Source organism: Mobula hypostoma, unplaced genomic scaffold (genome assembly GCF_963921235.1).
Source record: "Mobula hypostoma unplaced genomic scaffold, sMobHyp1.1 scaffold_201, whole genome shotgun sequence".
Lineage (NCBI taxonomy): Eukaryota > Metazoa > Chordata > Chondrichthyes > Myliobatiformes > Myliobatidae > Mobula > Mobula hypostoma.
In genome coordinates, this window is record NW_026948195.1 from 47,858 (window position 1) to 65,084 (window position 17,227).

General features: G+C 46.7%; 1 protein-coding gene across 1 annotated transcript in view; it reads left to right on the plus strand.

The window, feature by feature from the left end:
- The window catches only part of LOC134341778 (tubulin polyglutamylase TTLL13-like), a 55,093-nt gene extending 39,037 nt beyond the window's left edge, over positions 1–16,056 (plus strand). Inside the window, exons 9-13 of the mRNA XM_063039700.1 lie at positions 3,705–4,181; positions 8,129–8,558; positions 13,058–13,241; positions 14,408–14,495; positions 14,753–16,056. Coding sequence (XP_062895770.1) covers positions 3,705–4,181; positions 8,129–8,558; positions 13,058–13,241; positions 14,408–14,447 — 1,131 coding nt within the window. The 3' untranslated portion in view covers positions 14,448–14,495; positions 14,753–16,056. The remainder of the gene's footprint in view (positions 1–3,704; positions 4,182–8,128; positions 8,559–13,057; positions 13,242–14,407; positions 14,496–14,752) is intronic.
- The last annotated feature ends 1,171 nt before the right edge of the window (positions 16,057–17,227 follow it).

Below are 17,227 nucleotides of genomic sequence, written 5' to 3' on the forward strand. Positions count from 1 at the left end.
TTAGTTAGCTATTTGATTACTAATTTAATTGGTCTGGCACAACATTGAGGGCCGAAGGGCCTGTTCCTGTACTATACTGTTGTATGTTCTATTAAAGGACTCCTGCCCTCAGCTGCAGGGATATCTTTGAAGGAACGTCTGAGGGTCACGCCAGTGGGTCTTTTCACTGCTTTAGCCTTCATCCCAAGCGGGGCTTTGGTTCGGAGGTTGGGAACGTGAGCTGGCTTTCAAGCTAGCAACCAAACCTGTTGGCAGATGTTTGCCCTGGCCAGACAGCTTGGTGTCAGCGTGAACGAGAGAGAGAGAGAGGATTCCAGTCTTTCTGCATGTAAGGGTGTAATGCTGAGGCTTTATAAGGCAGTAGTGAGGCCTCACCTGGAGTCTTGTGTGCATTTTTGGGCCCCTTATCTCAGAAAGGATGGACTGATATTGGATGTTTGAATAGGCAGCTCAGGCAACACATCACCAAATAATTAGATAGAGCGTCAAAGGTTAAAGGGAAAATGGGTTTGAGAGGGAAATAGATCAGCCATGGTGAAACAGCGGAGCAGACTCGATAGGCTGAAAGGCCTAACTCTGCTCCAATGTCTTAAGTTCTTCCAGTCTTTCATATGGAGACTGTCCTCCAGTCCGCTGAAGGAGTCTGTTAGTGAGCTAGACCTGGAGGTTCTGCATTGGTCGGAATGGACCATGGATGTTGTGTCCTAGCTGTCTACATGATGTGCAAGCCAGGGAAGTACAACACAGAGAGCAAGTTGTTGCCCACACAGCAGGCTAGCTCTCTCCATGCAGCTGATGAATGCAAAGGAATGGCAGAGATCGACAGTTTGGCATCAGCCCAAAGTGACTGGTTTTAAGGCGTCAGTAACCCACCTAGGTGCCTTCTCCTGTCAGTAGAAACGGTTCCACCAGTCTTAGTAGCTCAGCCAGACGTGAAGGCCAGGAGCTGGACTTGGTTGTCAGAAGCCTGCCCTGCCGTGCAATGTGATCATGTCTGCTCTATGCTGACTACAATCCTTTTTTTCGTGTACTGGTTTACGTATTAATAAACAGCCAGTAGGTGGAGATTGTGTCTCTCTCAGCCTTTGGCAGTCCATCAGGGTCAAGCATATTTTGCTTCCAACCCACAACACACACACCAAGTGCTGGAGGAACTCAGCAGGTCAGGCAGCAACTCCGGTGAGGAATAGAGTCGATGTTTCAAACCGAGACCCCCTCATCAGGACTGCAAAGGAACTGGGAAGAAGCCAGAATAAGACTGGGAGGTGGTGGGAGCGTGGAGGGAAGGAGTACAAGCTGGCAGGTGATAGGTGAGACCAGGTAAGGGGGAAGATGGATAAAGTTAGAAGCTGGAAGGGTTTAGGTCAGGGGTTCCCAATATCATAAAACCACAAGATGTGGGAGCAGAATTAGGCCATTAGTCTGCTCTGCATTTCATCATGGCTGATCCATCTTCCCTCTCAGCCCCAATCTCCTGCCTTCTCCCTTTATCCCTTCATGCCCTGACCGACCTCTGCCTTAAATATACAAAAATACTCGGCCTTCACAGCTGACTGTGGCAATAAATGCCACAGATTCACCACTCTCTGGCTAAAGAACTTTCTTCTCATCTTCCTATTCATCTCTAAAAGGACACCTCGCTATTATGAGACTGTCCTCTGGTCTTAGACTCCCTACCATAAGAAACATCCTCTCCACATTCACTCTGAGACCCCTTGCTTAATTGTACTGGTCCATGGCAAGTAAAAGGTTGGAAACCCCTGGTAGAGGTGGAGGAGTTAAAGGGCTGAAGGAGGAGGAATCTGATGGGAGAGGAGAGTGGACCATGGGAGAAGGGGAATTAGGAAGAGAAGAGGGTGAAGATGGGAAGGTCTTCATTGAGTTCACAACATCCAATCTGCTCTGGTACCACAGTATTTATGTGGGCTGTCCTGCTGAGACTCTGGACAATGTTGGCCCCTCCAGGACATTGATAGTTGGGTCTTAAACAACTGTTGGGTCATTGAATATCAGGGGTAAGCAGTTAGATGCCCTCTTGCTGGAGATATCATTACCTGGTGTACTGGTGGCATGATAACTTGGCTTCCTGGTGTCTGGCTATAACACTGAAGAGTCCCAAGCCTACTGTCTCCCCTGTACCACTGGGACCTTTCTTACCTGTCTGCTGTAGTAGTGAAATCTGCCCCAAAACCTTGTAAATTATAATTCTTTGAGGACAAAGAAATCTGGCTGTGGGAAACAAGCTTCGATTGTGTAGAGCTTTTCATTGATGGCATGAACTTTTATTTTTCCAACTACCGGTAATTTTTTCCCTCCTGCTTCCAATTCCCCATTCTGGCCTCTTTTCCACATCTCCCTATCACCTCCCCTGGTACCCCTCCTCCTTCCCTTTCTCCTGTGGTTCACTGTCCTCTCCTATCAGATTCCTCCTTCTCCAGCCCTTTTACCTTTTCCACCGATCACCTTCCAGCTTCTTACTTCATCCCGCTCCCCCACCCACCTAGCTGCACACATAATCTTCCAGCCTGTCCTCCTTCCCTTCTCCCCACCTTTTTTATATTGGCTTCTTCCCCCTTCCCTTTCCAGTCCTGATGTAGGGTCTTGGCCCGGAAACATCAACTGTTTATTCATTTCCATAGATGCTGACTGACTTGCTGAGTTCCTCCAGTATTTTGTTTGTAGAATTCCATTTGCCTTTGCCAGTATCTACATTACTCACAGCTAACGTTCTGTGACCGCCCCCCCCAGCTCTCCCTGTACAGTAGCATTCTGTGATGTCTCTCTCTCTCTCTCTGTTTAAAGGATATTTTTCTTTCTTACTCCTTTCACCATCATCATTATGTGTCATGCCGTATGATGTGGGCAATCATGGTCTTTCGCCCTCGCCCAAGGGTGACCTGCAGACTACTGGAGGGAAGGATCACCTTACACCTCCTTTGGTAGAGATGTATCCCCACCCCACCACCCAGCTACACCTTTAACCACACATTATAGTCCAGCTCCCCTGTGGTGTTTACCCTTCAGGGAAATATCTAAAATAACTCGCACAAAATGCTGGAGGAACTCAGTAGGCCAGGCTACAGTGAATTCTAAATCACAACTGTCTATGTTAAAAAGAAATTACTTCATTGCCCCTCTGACCCAGGCCTCGGCTGATTCCAGACTGAACAAGAGGCCTGAGCGGAAATCCAGGAACTGGAATCTCGGTAGCCAAAGTGAAGAGATTTATGGCAACTTAAGAATTATCCTCAATCTCTTTCCTCCAGTTATTGACCCTCCTGCCGCTGAAAGCAGTTTCTCTTGATCCACCCTCCATTATTTGATTGCCTCTAATAAATCTGCCTTTATCACCTCTCTCAAAGGGCAGTAGCACTGGGGCTTCTCACATCTCACCACATTAAATGGTCCCCTCTCCCTGGGCCAGCTGCTCACTGACCTGTTCCAGTATCAGGAATGGCACTATTAGTGTCATGTTATTCTATAATATCATGGAAATAAATCTTTGACTACATCGTGTTCTTGTCACTGGTACCATTGTCAAGGATTCTTCTGCACGCCTCTCTGAGTCTGTGGCGAAACTGAATGGTATTCTGAGTGTCACAAGTTCAGGAAGTTCATCTGACACTGACCACCAAGATTGTTTTTTACTGAGTGTTTTAAAATGCCAGCTGTTTTCAAAGTTTTTTTTCTTCTGTATTCTTCAGACCAGCCAAGTGCTAGGAATTGTCTCCAGCCCAAGCCAGCGAGCAGACAGCTGGGAAGAGAAGAATGTGGGCCACAGCTGTGAATTGTCTCCAGGCAGAGCAGATGTTGAGCCAGAGCTGGTTTCTGAACAGAAGGCCGATGGCACAGAACACTGCTCGCTGCTCCAGAACCAATCCCAAGCAGAGCAGAAAGAACCAGGCCAGAAGCAGGAGCAGACAGAGGTTCCATCTGAGATCCCTGCTGAAGCTCAAGAGGGAAATGCTGTGAGTGAGGCAGTGAACCAACCGGAGGCCGATGGTCAAAAGTTCCAACAGCAGGCCCAAGTCCTGGATAAACAAGAGGCCGAAGACGGGGATCAGCAGCAGGTTCAAGATCTGGTCCTACTGGAGCCCCAAGCTCTGAAAGAGGCCAAAGACCTGGCGCAGCAGGAGGCGGGAGATGAAACTGGGCAAGAGTCACCATACCCACCTCTACTGGTAATGTTGCAGCTCTAACAAAGCCCTAGTTAGACTATGCTTGGGAGTATTGTGTTCAGTTCCAGTCACCTCATTACAGGAAGGATGTGGAAGCTTTAGGTAAGGTGCAGAGGAGATTTACCAGAATGCTGCCTGAACTGGAGGGCATGTCTCGTGAAGATAGGTTTAGCCAGCTGAGGCTTTTCTCTTTGGAGCAAAGAAGGATGTGGGGTGACTTGATGGAAGTGTATAAGACGATAAGAAGCACAGATCAATTGGACAGCCAGAGTTTTCTTCCCAGGCAGAAATGGCAAATGCCAGGAAGCATAATTTCAAGGCGATCGGAGGGAAATATAGAGGGGATGATAGAGGCAGAGAGTAGTGGGTGCATGGAACACCTTGTCATGGGTGGTGCTAAAGGCAGATACATTAGGGGCATTCAGGAAATGCTTAGATGGGCACATGATGATGGAAAAATAGAGGGTTAAGTAGGAGAGAAGGGTTAGATTGATCTTAAAGTAGGTTAAAAGTTGGTACAACATCGTGGGTGAAAAGGAATGCACTGTGCTGTGGTGTTCGATGATCTATGTTCTAAATCACACATAGGCAAGTTGAGAATTTGAATTGACCAACAGGAACAACAGGAAGCCCAAGTCATAATCACAGAGCTATCGGTCCCTTTGCCCTAATGCCAACCACGATTACAGGGACTTGAGGACCTGAGTTATAGGAAAAGGCTGAACTGTTTGGGACTTCATTCCCCGGGGCGTAGGAGGTGGAGGGGAGACTTGATTGAGGTATACAAAATGATGAGAAGTATCCATAGTGTAAAGGCAGGCAGGCTTTTCCCACTGAGGTTGGGTGGCACTGAACTGGAGGTCATAGGTAAGGGTGAAAGGTGAGTGTTCAAGGGGAACCTGAGGGGAATCTTCTTCACTCAGAGTGTGGAATGAGCTGCCAGCGGAAGTGGTAAATTGTGGTTAGATTGCAATATTGAAGAGAAGTTTGGATGGGTCCATAGATGGGAGGGTAGGGATGGCTACAGTCCAGGTGCTGGACGACAGGACTCGGCAGATTAATAAATTGGCACGGCCTGGATGTGCTGAAAGGCCTATTTATGAACTAAATGACTCTTTGGCTGCTAATCTGTACTCAAATACTCTACCATTGAGCTTATAAAATTCATTTTAAAATGACAAAATTTTAGAAAATACTAGAAACTGGAGCAGACTTCATGAATTTTTTGGCCTCTGTAAAACCATAAGACATAGGAGCAGAATTAGGCCATTTGGCCCATTGAGTCTGCTCTGCTATTCCATCGCGGCTGATTTACTATCTCTCTCAACCCTGTTTCTCCTGCCTTCTCCCCATATCATTTGACGCCCTGACTAATCAAGAACCTGCCAACCTTCGGTTTAAATATACCCAATGACCTGGCCTCCGCAGCCGTCTTGTGGTAACAAATTTCACAGATTCACCACCCAATGACTAGATGCATTCTATGACCCTTATAGGATTCCATGCATTTACAGGCTCTCTCAGGAGTAGACAGGGTTCAGTTCCTGAGAACAGTCTGTAAGATGGAAATGAACAGAAATAGTGCACGGGACAGGGTCACGGGAAAAACTACGACAAGGGAGCGAACAGGTGTGGCAAGAGCAGCTGCCAGCCCGTCTCACTGACCCAGTGAGAGGAGGAATTGAATTTGATTGAATTGAATATTATTTTTTACGTCTTTCACATACACGAGGAGTAAAAATCTTTATGTTACATCTCCGTCTGAATGTGCAATGTGTAAATTGTAGTAATTAGTAATAAATAGTATGTCCAGTAAGTTATACAACAGTACAGTCAATATAGCTCAGAAATACGGTTGTGTCAGCGTGAATTAATCAGTCTGATGGCCTGCTGGAAGAAGCTGTCCTGGAGCCTGTTGGTCCTGGCTTTAATGCTGCGGTACCATTTCCCAGATGGTAGCAACTGGAACAGTTTGTGGTTGGGGTGACTTGGGTCCCCAATGATCCTGCAGGCCCTTTGTACACACCTGTCCTTGTAAATGTCCTGAATCATGGGAAGTTCACAAGTACAGATGTGCTGGGCTGTCCACACCACTCTCTGCAGAGTCTTGCGATTGAGGGAGGTACAGTTCCCATACCAGGCACTGATGCAACCAGTCAGGATGCTCTCAGTTGTGCCCCTGTAGAAAGTTCTTAGTTTCTGGGGACTCATGCCGAATTTCTTCAACTGTCTGAGTTGAAAGAGGCGCTGCTGTGCTTTTTTCACCACACAGCTGATATGTACAGACCACGTGAGATCCTCGGTGACATGTATACCGAGGAACTTGAAGCTGTTCACCCTCTCAACTCCAGATCCATTGATGTCAATTGATGTCTCCATTCCTCCTGTAGTCCACAACCAGCTCCTTTGTTTTTGCGACATTGAGGGAGAGGTTGTTTTCTTGACACCACTGTGTCAGGGTGATGACCACTTCTCTCTGGGCTTCCTTGTTATTATTTGAGATCAGGCCAGTCAGTGTATAGAGAGTCTGTTCAGTGGTCCCATCACTGCTCGGCCTGAACCAGCCCCCTGATTGTAGTGGCTTGGCTGGATCGAGAATGCAGTGTGGGGAGCGAACACCAAGTTACAGAACCACTAACACCATCTGGGGCACAGGCCTTTGACAGCAGCTCGCCAGAGTCCTCCATCCTGGGAGTCTTTCAACCTGTTCCCAGGTGTGGCCCATCTTCTTGGCATATCCTTCCTCTCCCAGGGATGGAGCTTCTGTTGGGGTTTCTGCAGCTCTGGGTTTTTAACCCCATGCCCAGCTGAGGGGGTGGTGGGAGTGAAAGCAGTTGGGAAAGCTCCATTCCCACAAGGTAGAAGATTCCTGCGGCGTCGGAGAGTCATAGAAAAATACGGCAGATAAGCAGGCCCTTCAGCCCATCTAGTCCATGCCGAGCCATTTTAAACCGTCTATTCCCATCGACCTGCACCGGGACCATTGCCATCCATATCCCCTACCATCCATGTACCTATCCAAACTTCTGTTAAATGTGGAAACCGAGCTCGCACGCACCATTTATGCTGGCAGCTTGTTCCAAACTCTCCCCACCCTCTGAGTGAAAAAGTTTCCCCTCATGTTTCCAGGTGGCAAATGCAGTTTCTGCATTGCCCATCCTGAAAGAAACTGTCCGAGTTTTGAACAGATACTAATGGGTCCCTTGCAATTATTTCCCGAGAACATTAAACTGATCCAACACCGTGCCTTTTCTTTAAAATATCTCAGTCAGGTTAGACTGAAATGTCTAGACAGAGCGGATGTGGAGAGGATGTTTTTGAAAATGGGAGAGTGGAGAACCAGACAGTGCAGCCTCAGAAATGAGGTTTGTCACTTTAGAATAGAGATGGGGAAGAATTTCTTCAGCCAGAGGGTGGTGAATCTGGAATTCATCGCCACAGGCGGCTGTGGAGGCCAAGTCATTGGGGATATTTAAAACCAGAGTTTGATAGGCTCTTGATTAGTAAGGGCATCAAAGGTTATGGCGAGAAGGCAGGAGAATGTGGTTGAGGTTATAAATCAGCCATGATGGAATAGAAGGACGTCCCTTTAGAACGGAGATGAGGAGGAATTTCTTTAGCCAGAGGGTGGTGAATCTGTGGAATTCATCGCCACAGACGGCTGTGGAGGCCAAGTCGTTGGGTGTACTTAAAATGAAGGTTAAGAGGCTCTTGATTTGTAAGTGTGTCAGAGGTTACGGGGAGAAGGCAGAAGGCTGGGGTTGAGATGGACAATAAATCAGCCATGAAGGAATGGTGGAGTAGACTCGGAGGACCAAGTGGCCTAATTCTGTTGCTAAGGTTTATGGTCTATCTACGAATAGGTTATGAGGTCAGCACAACATTGTGGGCTGAATGGCCTACAACATTCTGTGTTCTAAACCTTTCATCTATATTTCTGTTTTCTTCAGAATACCCAGTCGGAGATCTTCGAGGAGCTTGACCAGAAGAGCACAGTTGTTGGGGAGGAAACCGAACCAGCGGACGCGTGCAGCATGCTGCCGGCCGAAAGCACAGAGCAGAATGGGAGCTCGAGGCAATTCCTCCCTGAGGTCCAGAGTCAGCTCAGGAGCCAAGGTGGCCCCGAGGCCCAGGCGCTCCCCCAGGGGGGGCAAAAGACCGCAAGAGAGACGCTGAGCGCAACGGGCAACCCGCATGCCGCCTCGAAGGCCATCAAGAAGTTGTCTAAGGTCCTGAAACGCAACCGCAGCCAAGTGGGCCTGGCAAGCAATGTGAATTGTTCCGGACAGACTGATGCTGCAGAGCACGTTAATGTCACTGAGGAGATTTCAAATGCACCTCGGGATCAGTGTGATTCCTGTTGCAACTGCTGGGGTTACAGTAAGTGAAATACAACCTTTTAGCCTTCTAAACTTGAAATCTGGGTTTCCTCACTTGCAGGGACTCCACAGTTTGTGTTCTCAGTATTACTTGTTTAGTCTTTGTATTTGCACAGTTCGTCTTCTCTTGCCCATTGGTTGCTTGTCAGCGATTGTGTGTACAGTGCCTCTAAAAAAGCATTTGTCCCCTTTGGAGGTTTTCATGTTTTGTTGTTTTACAACACTGAATCATAGTGGATTTAATTTGGCTGTTTTGTCACTGATCAACAGAGAAGACCTCTTTTGTGACCAAGTGAAAACAGATCTCTACAAAAATGCTCTAAATTAATTGCAATTATTAAACACAAAACAATTGACTACCTAAGTATATTTCCCCTTCAAGTCACTATTTAATAGATGCACCTTTGGCAGCAATTATAGCCTTGAGTCTGTGTGGACAGGTCTCCATCAGCTTTGCACGTCTGGACACTGCAATTTTTCCCCTTCCCCTTCCTTCTTTACAAAACTGCTCAAACTCTGCTAGATTTGCATGAGGATTCCGTGGGGCAACACTGTAGCGTAGTGGTTAGCGCAATACCTTACAGTACTGGCGATCCCAGTTCAATTTCAGCCGTTGCCCATAGAGAATTTGTATGTTCTCCCCATGACCGTGAGGGTTTCCTCCGGATGCTCTGGTTTCCTCCCACAGCCCAAAGACCTACCAGTTGGTAGGTTGATTGGTGGTTGTAAAACTGTCCTGTGATTGGGCCGGGATTAAATCGGGGGATTGCTGGGTGGCACAGCGGAAGGGTTTACTCCACACTGTATGTTAATAACATCAAATAAGTAAATTAATTAACTCAAAACATGAGGTTCCTCACTTTCAGGGACTCTGCAGTTTGTGTTCTCGGTACTATTTATTTATTTGTCTGGGTTTTTTTGCACGTTGGTTGCTTTTCAGTCTTTGTGTGTAGATTTTCATTGATTCTGCTGCAGTTCGTTGTCCTACTGTGAATGCCCGCAAGAAAGTTCATCTCAGGGTAGTATATGGTGGCGTATATGTACTTCAAAAATAGATTTACTTTGAACTTTGAACCTCGAAGTAAGGGAAACATAACCTTCAGACCACATTCAGAGTATTGTCAGCTGTGGAAGCTCCTACCAAAATTTGGTTGCCCCCCCCATGCCTAACCAACATCATCCGTCAGTTCCCCAAAGGCATGGAAGGCTGCATCAACATGTGTGGTGAGTTGTCAAACCCATTTTCCATCAGCAACGGCGTAAAACAGGGTTGTGTCCTGGCTCTTACTCTGTTTGGACCATTCTTCGCTGCTGTTCTTTAGGATGCCACATCAGACCTGAAGTCAGGGGTCTTCCTACAAACGGGGGCTGATGGCGGGCTCCTCAACCTCGCAAGATTGAGAGCAAAATCAAAAGGCAGGGACATTGTGGCGCATGAGCTACAGTTTGCTAATGACTGCGCACTGGTTGCCCACTCTCTCGAAGACTTACAGGAGATCACCAGTGCAGCCAAAAGCTTCGGACTGACAATCAGCCTGAAAAAGACGGAAGTTTTGTACCAACCAGCTCCTGGCTCAAGCTACGAAGAACCAACTGAACTCCTTGATGACACTTGTCTCAATGCTCTCAACAAGTTTTGCTACCTGGGAAGCATAATAACATCCTCAGCTTCTCTGGATGTAGAGACTGAGTCAAGAACCAGAAAACCCTGCTTTGCCTTTGGTCAGCTGAAAGATCGAGTTTGGTCACAGAACATCAGGTTGGCCACCAAGTGCAAGGTACACAGGGCCGTTGCCATATCAACCTTGTTATAACGGATGTGAGACATGGTGCCCATGTCAGAGACACTTACGCCAGCTTGACCAACTGCAGCAGCGTCACCTACGTTCTCTGATGAAGATCACCTGGTAGGACAAGGTCTCCAATACCGAGGTCCTCTCTCGAGCTGGAATGCCAGCAGTTTCAACCTTGGTGATGTCAGCCCAACTGCACTGGGCAGGACACGTTGTCAGAATGCCTGACGGAAGACTGCCCAAGGACATCTTGTACGGCTAACTGTCCAGTAGTACCCAAAAATGAGGAGGCCAGCGACTACGGTACAAGAAAGTTCTGCACAGGAGCCTCAAGAAAGCTGACATTGCCCCATCAACATGGGAAGATCTGGCTCAAGATCGCTCACAGTGGAGGGACACCATCAGAAAAGGTGTGGATGCTGCTGAGAACAAGCTGAACGAGGCAACAGAGGAAAGGCACAGGAAGCGCCACAACAGAGCTTCTGCCCCTGCCGTCCCTCCAGGCCTCACCTGCCAAGTATGTGGCAAGTAGTGCCCGTCAAGGATCGGCCTGTACAATCACTCCAGGATGCACATATCAAACCCCACTAACTGACTGAAAGTAACCATCATCATCCTATGGGATGGATAGCCAGAGAGATTGTCAGCTGTTCTCAAGGTTCAAGATTCAAGTTCATTTATATGTGTGCAGTACAGTGCAAAAGTCTATATATATCGAGAGGGAGAGCGCGAGCTAGGGTGCCTAAGAGTCTGGCCATTCTCCTCTGACCTCTCTCATTAACAAAGTGTTTTCACCCACAGAACTGCTGCTCACGGGATGTTTTTCAGTTTTTCACACCATTCTCTATAAACTCTAGAGACTGTTGTGCTTGAAAATCCCCAGGAGATCAGCAGTTTCTGAAATACTCAAACCACCCTGTATGGCACCAACAATCATTCCACGGTCAAAGTCACTTAGATCACATTTCTTCCCCCATTCTGATGCTTGGACTGAGCAACAACTGAACCTCTTGACCATGTCTGCATGCTTTCATGCACTGAGCTGCTGCCACATGATTGGCTGGTTCGATATTTGCATTTACGAGCCGGTGTACCGAATAAAGTGGCTAATAAACCTTGTGTAGGAACATTTTTTTAAAATTCTGAATGTGTGCTAGATTTTATTACAGCCTTGTGGGCTGAGTAAAACTGAATTATTAGTTGTTGAATTAAGTGTTTCAGGAAACAATTAAGTGCCCAACGCGTCACCAGCACCAGACTACCAGCCATCAAGGATGTATTCCAAGTACAGTAATTATCAAAGTATGCTTACGGTGCACAGCCTCGAAGCTCATCTTCTTGCAGGCAGCCACAAAACAAAGAAATGTCAGAGAACCCACTTAAAGAAAGCAACCCACGAAACAAGACCATCAGACGTGCAAAGTCACGCAAACAACGGAAACAACAAACGAGTAACGCTCAGAACATCAAACATCAGAACGCAGGATCCCCAGAAGTGGGTCCACACCCACGAGCCACCAGGGGGTGAGTGAAGCCGGTCCAGGAGCTTACCCACCATCAAGGGCCAGTAACATCAGGGAGGATCCCACCCACCCTGCTCACGGACTGTTTGTCCCTCTCCCATCGGGGAGGAGGCTGCATAGCATCCACGCCTGGACCAGCAGACTCAGAAACAGTGACTAACCCACACCCCCAACCACCACTACCTGATCATTTCCTGTCAGAGTCACCTTCTGTACAGACACTCAGTGATTCAGGAACAGTCTCTCCCCCGTCATCAGGTTTCTGAATGGACATTGAACCTGTGAACACTAACTCACTTTTGTCTTTTTGTCTTTTTGCATGACTTATTTAATTGTTTAATTTTTTATATATTTACTGTAATTCACAGTTTTTATTTTCTATTGCAAGGTACTGCTGCCGCACAACGACAAATTTCATGGGATATACTGATGGTATTAAAGCTGATTGTGATTTTGAGACACTCCTGTGTCTCCTGCCTAGAGTCACCTTATGCACATACAATCAATCCATGTATATAAGCTATCTTATGTATTTATATTTATTGTGTTTTTATTATTATTATTATTGTGTTCTTTATCTTATGGAGCTTATCTTAGTAGTGAGTTAAGCATCGATTTGTCGAACTTCTAGTTTTCTTCTTCACCATTCCCCATTCTCATTTCTCTCTCTCACCTTATCTCCTTACCTGCCCATCACCTCCCTCTGGTGCTCCACCATCGTCCCCTTCTTCCATGGCCTTCTGTCCTCTCCTATCAGATTCCCCCTTCCCCAGCCCTTCATCACTTCCACCAATCGACTTCCCAGCTCTTTACTTCACCCCGCCCCTTCTTCCGGTCTCACCTATCACCTGCCACCTCGTACTTCTTCCTCTCCTCCCCCACCCTCAACGTCTTCTCCCTTCCTTTCCAGTCCTGATGAAGGGTTTCAGCCTAAAGCGTCGACTGTTTACACTTTTCCGTAAATGCTGCCTGATCTGCTGAGTTTTTCTGGCACTTTGTGTGTGTTGCCTTGGATTTCCAGCATCTGCAGATTTTCTTGTGTTTGGCTTGGTGTGTTTTACTTATCTCCTGCATCCCATCCAGAGTTACGATTATTTCATTCTCCTTAACACTTGTGTACTGAAAATGACACTAAACAATCTTGAATGTTTTTTGATAGCTAAAGTATTCAGTTCATACCCCAGACAGGATCTGCTGCATGAGCTGGTTACGGGACAGTGCCGTGGAACGCGACTGCAGGAACCCGCCCGAGCACCAGCAGAATCAAGTTGCCGAGAGGTTTCCCAACGCGTCTGCCTATCCCGAGAGGGTGACCGAGGACAGGAGCAAACCCAGGATTAGACAAAGGGACCTCAACAGTCATGGCAGGTAAAAAAAAAAGGTGAACGCCAGAAGTTTTCTCTGGGGTTTCCTCCGGGTGCTCCGGTTTCCTCCCACCATCCAAAGACGTACCGGTCAGTAGTTTAATTGGTCATTGTAAATTGCCCTGTGATTAGGCTGGGGTTAAATCAGGAGATTGCTGGGCGGTGAGGCTCAAAGGGCCGGGAGGGTCAATTCTGTGCCGTCTCTCAATCAATGAATCAATCACCCTAACCCTCCCCTCCCGCACAGCCTGCCATTTTCCATCATCCGTCAGCCTATCTAAGTGTCTGTAAAACACCGCAGTCAGAATAATGCCTTCAGTGCCACCAGGTTCAGGAATAGTTATTACCACTCAACCATCAGGGTGAAGGTACAGGAGCCTCAGGACTCACACCACCAGGGTCAGGAACAGTTATTACCCCACAACCATCAGGAAGGAGGTACATGAGTCTCAGGACCCACACCACCGGGTTCAGGAACAGTTATTACCCCTCAACCATCAGAAAGGAGGTACAGGAGCCTCAGGACCCACACCACCAGGGTCAGGAACAGTTATTACCCCTCAGCCAGGGGTGCACTGCTGCCGGATCTCACCACAGTGCCACTCCGGCACCTCTGTAAAAAATGTCAAAATATACAAGCGGGGAATTTAACAGCGGCCGCTATAGTTGATTGGAAAGAGGCTCTTTTTATCTTTGTGTTTATAGGAAAAAGAGTAGTGAGCAATGAACGAGACAAAATACATTTCCAAACCTCCCAAATGGTTGCTGTCCTCCCGTGTTAACATTTCTCACTTACAAAATGTGATATTTTCTATTCATACAGATACAATTATAATTTCTGTAAAGATTCAAGCTTCTTTCACTTTTTATATACTTAAAGACTAAACAGGATTTGTATTGGTCTAACCATTTAATACCTGATCTGTGAGGATATTGTGGGTGTCCACACACACAGGTACACTTCCTGTCCAACCATTTCTGCGAGAGAAACGGCACGAGGCAGAGTTGCCAACCTACTGCTTTTGATACTAATATTCACCAGTATTCGCGGCTTAACCAATCGTTCATCAGACGTTCTTGTTTCATACTTGATTACTTGGTTCCAATTTAGGTGGCTGAAAGTGTAAAAAACTTACTTGCTTTATTTCTGTTATTTTGATACCTGCTTAGGAACACTGCTCAGCACTGCGGGCCCTGCTGTCTGCTCTGACTGAGCCGTAGAAGTAAGGCTACATCTGTGGTGGTCGCCAATACAAAGGTAAATTTTTCTCACTAACAACCCTATGGCTTCTAAGCAAACAACGTTACTTTACTTGCTTGATAATTATATTTTATGATAATTAGTGAGTACAACCATGCAATACTTTGTCATATTATTAAATTAAGTATGATATGTTTTATTGTGCCAGTTATACACTGAAGTGTAGTGATAGGCTATAGTCTTGTTAATGTCGTAACTATCACTATATTTCTGTGGAGCTGGGGAATTCATGTATTTCTTTCATCTTGGTTCAGTGCCTGACATTATAAGAAGCCCTGTTCACATATATATGTCACACCCAATTTGTGTACCTGCTCAAGCCGAGTGAAGAGGACGGACGAGTGCGGGAGCGGTCGGCGGTTCCGGGACGGCGGATACCAGAATTCAACGGTTCGAAGGTTGTTGGAGTTTCGGAGGTCGTTACATGGACGGATCAGGGAGGTGTGAGCTCCAACGACTTAATTTGGTGCACAAAACTGACAAATTTACTGAGTGTCACCTTTGTTTTTTTTTGTGTCCACTACCACACCACCAAAAAGAGTTATGAAGTGTAACTTAACTGTACATTGTGTATTGTCTGATATTTTACAGTGTGGGCTTGTATCGGGGTGCATTACGTAGCGTCTACGCAAATGTGAGTACACAGTTTGGTAGGGCCTACGGCAGTTCCCCTAGACGGACGTGAGTTGATCGAGCTGAGCGTTACATATCTATCTAGCTAGGGTGCCTGAGACTTTTGCACACAGCGCTGTATTTGTCAACATGGAGCGGAGAGCGAGCTTGTAAATCTGGCAGGAGCAAAGAATGTTGGGAATGGCGAGGGTGGAGCACCGCGGGAGGGGTGTGGGACAGGTGGCAGAGGAGGAGTGCCAATGCACTTGTATAGCGTGGTTGCAGACACACCCAGCCCTGAGACACCAGGCAAGGCCATTTGATTCCAAACAACTGGTTTATTGATCATTACAGATGTCTCTCTGGTGCTTCCCACTCACTGCCTCTCCCTTCCCCTATTCCCAACCATGATCCCCCCTCTCACAGTCCACAATAGAGACCCACATCAGAATCAGGTTGATCATCACTCAAATACATAATGAAATTTGTATTTTTTTTGCAGCAGTACAGTGTAATCCATAAAATCACTACAGCACTGTGCAAAAGTCTTTGGCACGCTATTTATATATATGGTTGTGTGTGTGTGTCTGTCCCTAAGAATTTGGCACAGTACTGTACATACTTTGATAGAAAATTTTTCAAAGTTCCAAGTTGAAAGTAAACTTTCACTTTTCATCTTGCAGGCGGTAACAGTCCACGTTGGCAATGATCTACAGAAAAACCGCTTCAGCCGTTACTAGGTGATTCAACGCCTCTACAGTGCACTGATGCCCCTGTCCACTTACGCTCCAGCCTCTTCCGTCTTGGACATGATACGACGCCGCTTAAATTTAAGAAGAAATCATTTTATAACTTGCTAATCTACTGAGTGGAAATTTTAGTCCTTAACTTCCTACTTTTTGTAAATGTATCTCTTTCCAAAACGAATTAAATATATTTAAAGCTTGCAAACCACTGTAATGTTGCATCAGTTCTTTTGCCTCCCCAGTAGATAACGTGTTGATGATATTTTACCTGTGTGGTTGAGGGAGGGAGAGATAGCGGTGGGAACATTGACCCATAGAAACAAAGAAAATCTACAGCACAATACAGGCCCTTTGGCCCACAAAGCTGTGCCGAACATGTCCCTACCTTAGAAATTACCTCGGGTTACCCATAGTCCTCTATTTTTCTAAGCTCCATGTTCCTACCCAGGAGTCTCTTAAGAGACCGTTTTGTTTCTGCCTCCACCACCACCGCCGGCAGCCCATTCCATGCACTCACCACTCTCTGCATAGAAAAACTTACCCCTGACATCTCCTCTGTACCTACTTCCGAGCACCTAAAAACTATGCCCTCTCGTGCTAGCCAGTTCAGCCCTGGGGAAAAGCCTCTGACTATCCACACAATCAATGCTTCTGATTATCTCATACACCTCTGTCAGCCACCTCTCATCCTCTGTCGCTCCAAGGAGAAAGGGCTGAATTCACTCAATCTATTCTCACAAGGCATGCCCTCCAATCCAGGCAACATCCTTGTAAATCTCCTCTGCACCCTTTCTACGGTTTCCACATCCTTCTATAGTGAGGCGACCAGAATTGAGCGCAGTACTCCAAGTGGGGTCTGACCAGGGTCCTAAGGAGCTGCAACATTACCTCTTGGCTCTTAAACTCAATCCCACGATTGATGAAGGCCAATGGACTGTATGCCTTCGTAACCATAGAGTCAACCTGTATAGCAGCTCTGAGTGTCCTATGGACTCAGACCCCAAGACCCCTCTGATCCTCCACACCACCAAGAGTCATCATTAATACTATATTCTGCCAACATATTTGACCTACCAAAATGAACCACCTCACACTTAGCTGGGTTGAACGCCATCTGCCGTTTCTCAGCCCAGTTTTGCATCCTATCAATGTCCCACTTTAACCTCTGACAGCCATCCATACTGTCCACAACACACGCAACCTTTGTGTCATCAGCAAATTTACTAACCCACCCCTCCACTTCCTCATCCAGGTCATTTATAAAAAATCACAAAGAGTAGGGGTCCCAGAATAGATCCCTGAGGTACACCACTGGTCACCAGCCTTCATGCAGAATATGACCCATCTACAACCACTCTGCCTTCTGTGGGA